This window comes from Limulus polyphemus, unplaced genomic scaffold (genome assembly GCF_000517525.1).
Source record: "Limulus polyphemus unplaced genomic scaffold, Limulus_polyphemus-2.1.2 Scaffold3605, whole genome shotgun sequence".
Classification (NCBI taxonomy): domain Eukaryota; kingdom Metazoa; phylum Arthropoda; class Merostomata; order Xiphosura; family Limulidae; genus Limulus; species Limulus polyphemus.
In genome coordinates, this window is record NW_013669215.1 from 28,285 (window position 1) to 33,021 (window position 4,737).

The 4,737-nt window shown below is 36.2% G+C and overlaps 1 protein-coding gene across 1 annotated transcript in view; it reads right to left on the minus strand.

Annotated features, from left to right (window-relative positions):
• LOC106469670 (fringe glycosyltransferase-like) overlaps positions 1-4,737 on the minus strand; it is a 25,508-nt gene that overhangs the window by 10,126 nt on the left and 10,645 nt on the right. Inside the window, exons 5-6 of the mRNA XM_013930174.2 lie at positions 3,242-3,327; positions 2,386-2,456 (exon numbers count right to left, since the gene is read on the minus strand). Of these exons, the coding sequence (XP_013785628.1) occupies positions 2,386-2,456; positions 3,242-3,327 (157 nt within the window). The remainder of the gene's footprint in view (positions 1-2,385; positions 2,457-3,241; positions 3,328-4,737) is intronic.

Here is a 4,737-nt window from a genome sequence, read left to right on the forward strand (position 1 = left end):
ACTAGAGGGAAGACGAATAGTTATCACCACCCACCGCCAACTCTTAGGCTTCTCTTTTACCAACGATTAGTGGGATTTACCATCACATTATATCGCCCCTATGAATGAAAGAGCGAGCACGTTCGGTGTGATGGGGATTCGAACCCGCGACCCTCAGATTGCGAGTCGAGCGACCTAACCACCAGGCCTCCAAGAGTTAGTTATGGGGCAGAAAAATAAATTACACTTTCATGTCAATTGGAGTCACAATGCAGGGAAAGGTTAGTAAGCTTAAAAGGTAAGTCCTGATATCTCAGTTGGAGATTCCTGGGGCAGAGCTCTCTAATGAGAAGTTTGTTCCCAGCGCCACCCCGTTGGAATCGCTCCTGATTACGTTGCTAAAATCTGGGTCTTGATTACCCATGGTGGACAGAGCGCAGATAATCCATTGTGTAGCTTTGTGCTAAACAAATATCAAACAGAAATAGAAAAATTATTTGCTTTCAATCAAGTCGAATTATGTCATTTCTTCGGTGGAACAGTTGGCTGCATCGCTCAACACGAGTTTCGGGAAGAGAAAGACACTGCTTGAATATTAACTATAGTACAGACTTTTAGCTACTAATCTCCTATCAGGAAATTATGAAGAGCTTATCATGATTTCTACAAGTAATATTTTGAGTTCCAATAAGTCTTTCACACAACTTGCCAATGCAGTGGTTTTAAATATCGATTCTTTGGTTAATTTCCAGTTGATTATATCCATTGTTGAAATGCCACCAGATGATCTGTGACTTGTTATATTAGTTTAAAAGTATTACCAGTTTGTTTGTTTTTTTCGTTTTTTCCCTCGTTTGATGACACTGAGAAGTTAATTGTTCTGAAAATCTTGCAACAAAGACAAACCACTAAATCGCGTGTGACCAAAAATTGAGCCCATTGTCTTGAAACTTACTCTGCACTGAAAAGATGTCGTGTGTCGATTTGTGTCTGGGAGAGTCGAAATCTACAGCTGTATTGCAGCTGTTTCGGCCAGCAACTGTCAGGTCTTTTAGTTGAATTTTTGATCATTTAGCTGAATTATCTAGATCACATACACACGTTGTTTCTTTTTTTTTACTGTTTTCCCTCCTTAGCGTTGTATTTGTCATGAGTATTTGTGGTTTCTTCAATTTCTGAGACAACGTAGCAGTAAGTTGTACATATTACTATTCTTCTAATGTGTCGTGCTACAAAAACTTGATGACAGCACGGACTTGGTTTTCCAGATCTGCCTTTTTCCTAAGTTCCTTTTCCGATACCGAGTAACTGAGACAGATTGTTTTTCTTAGGTTTCCCGTTTAACTACTTTTTCAGTTAACACTGTTTTAATTTTCGTGCTTTTAGCTGGTTTCACTTTTTTAGAAACTTGTACAACCTTAAAAATAATTTCATGAGAATATAATGTTTCCATTCTGCGAGCTTCCTGTAAAAAATAACTTGCAACTCGCTCATATACTACAGTAGCCTAATTTACAAATATATATTTTCAATTTGTTTAGTTACGCATTTTTGAAATATTTCTATTTTTCGTACTTTGTGAAAGAAAAACAAGAAATTTCTATTCATTAGGGAGGGAAACTCAATGCCTGTTCCTAAGTTAACGTGCCGGACTATGTATCTATAGATCCAACGTTCGCATCCAGTTACCACCAAAAAATCGCGCTCTTCACTTTGAGACCGTGGATACGTTATAAATGTGACAGTCAAATTCCACTATTCGATCCGACAAAAGTAGCTCAAGAGTTCGAGGTAGGTGCTGTTGATTAGCTGTCTTCCTTCTAGTCTATCAATTCAAAATTAGGTGAAGTTAAAGTAGATAGTGCCTGAGCTGCTTTGCGCCAATACCAGAAGCAAAATAGAAATTGACTACCTGCAGCATACATGCTCAACTAGAGTAAACAACGAGAGATGTACCGTTATAAATACACAACGACACTGACATGTCAATTCAGCATACGTGCTCAACTAGAGTACACAACGACACTGACATGTCAATTCAGCATACGTGCTCAACTAGAGTAAACACAACGAGAAATGTACCATTATAAATACACAACGACACTGACATGTCAATTCAGCATACGTGCTCAACTAGAGTAAACACAACGAGAAATGTACCATTATAAATACACAACGACACTGACATGTCAATTCATCGGTAAAATCATGTTAATTTTGCAGCTCCTCTACTTTAACGCCCTAGGCGATTGCCTACTTCGCTCACCAATAACGCCAGTCCTGTATGCAATACTTAAAAAATCTCTGACAGATGGTAGATAGTACAGGTTAATAAAATTTAAAATTACCTAAACCCGCTTATCATGTATGTGCTGATTCTACTGGTTCATATATTTCATAACTTACCAATGATATAGCCCATAGTAACATCATCAGGTAGTCGAATCTTTTCACAGACATTCATAAACCTGCCGCTACTGTAGGTAAAAGTGAAAACAAACATATTCATTATTTTCTCAAGAGACAAACATTCATTTGTTTATCGTTTCTTCAGTTTAAGTTATATATTATAGCTTACACGAAAAGTCCTTAGTTCCCAATATAATTTGCATATTACAAATGTTTGGCCATTTTTTATTATTATTTAAAGGATGTGCTTGCAAGATCTTATTAGTTTGTCAATAACTTTCTGGTTTCAACCAATCAGAAAGTATATATATTTTGTACTTGCCAAGTCATTTTACTTTACTTTAAAGGGGGGTGTGCATGGTTGAACAAATTGTTCTTCAGAGGAGGACGAAGAAAAATGTCGTGAGTTTGTAATTCATGCGCCCCTTTTAGTGTCGGTTATCGTTATATTACCTTGATATGTCTTTTGTTTCCACTCACTTGTTGTGAAACAATACTTGAAGTTGTTGACCAGTTTTCTTAACTTTTCAGTTTTGTAAGTTCGAATATATTAAAATTTCCAGACAGCTCAATTCGGTCAAAGATAAGGAATATATAATTTACATATTTCATATAGTTCTTACAGGACCGTAAGGTTATGGAGCCACGAGGGCCTGAAAATATGGATAACCTTAGGAAGATTTTTTTTCACAATAAACTAATATAAACAAAACCTGCACGTAATAACTTTTATTTTCCGGGATATAACTGGGTTGTGTGATTCAGTTTGACGATAATTGGTTATCACCAGGTAATAAAAATATAAACTTTTAAATGTTTAGTAACCAAACATCTCAAAATTAAGTTATCTTACCTGGCTATAGGCATCATTTTCAAAGCCAAAGCGTTACTGATGCAAAATCCGGCACCTCCAGTTGCAAACCAGAACGATATAATTTTCTACAACATAGAAACAATACATAAAGAAACTGAAAAAAGCGATTACTTTTCTTACAGAAATAACAGAAACTATACATCTCGGTACACCTCAATGTAATATTTATTTATATCTTAACCAGTAATTGATCCTTTCCGTAACATAAACAATTTTATAATAAAAACTCTTTGTAGTCAATGCGCGACATTTATGTAACAAACGTTTTTTTTTTCATGTTGTTGTTATGCACAATCAAGATAAAAAATGTTGTTAAACACGTATACTTTCACGACGAATATATTATGTAATTGTTATTTGCAATATACATAAGTTTGGATAACAAGACCATAAACTGAACCGTTTTCAAAGGACAGAAAAGCGGATCACATTGTAATGCATTCCCTCCAATTAAACCTATAGTAGCCACGTTCTTATTTTCAGGTTTTTTAATCTCCGTGTTTCAAGAGGGCTAAGTCTGTTCATACTTCATAATAACTGAGTAAAAACTAAGTAATACAGAAGTGCTTCGATAACGGGTTTTGTTCGAACCTGCACTCGACCGTGTTACACTTTATTTTATTCTACTCCCCTGCAGGTGGATGGCCTATATATACACTAAACACATGTGTAGGTTAAGTGTTGCTACCAAACTGCTTATGAACGTCACGTCACGAACGTGTTATAATCCAGTCTTGTTTACAACACATATGACAAAAACATGTATATATACACACACATATATCTATATCTATATAGATATACATATATCTATTGCAGCTCTGTAGTCATTTACTTTTCTGCTATTCCACTACTTTTGCTTTGTGAGTAGAAATGTGAATGTTGTTCACATGTTTTTTCTTGATGCAGAAAACTCAATAATAAGCCCAGGTTTGTCTTGTTTCTGGTTGTAGCATGACGGAAACAGAACCAGTTATACAGAAAAATATCGTGTGGTTCTTTCAGTGCGTCACTTTCAAAGTTGAATATTATATTTTTGCATTTAGAATCACGTATCCAAAAAAGTATAGTAAAATCTAGACTATTTTAGGATGGCAGATACGAAGAAACAGTACTATAAAATTGCAGATATTTCAAACACCTTTAATATTAAACGGTCCACTATAAGTTTCCAGTAAAAAGTGCATTAACTTTGGTGGGACGGGGGTGCGAACCCGCGACCCGCAGATTGCGAGGCGAGCGTCCTACCCACCTGGCCATGCCGGCCATTGTGGAATTTATAAAATCTGATAATACCTAGTACTACCTAGTAATACCTAGCTAGTCTGATGAGCTCCCGTATTATGTATGGAACGCAACTGGTGTTATAAGTCTCATTATTGTGGAATCTATAAAATCTGATAATCCCCAGTACTGTGAAGTCTATTCGGCCTGATGAGCTCGAGAAATGCTCCATGCTCGCCCTTTTAGCCGTG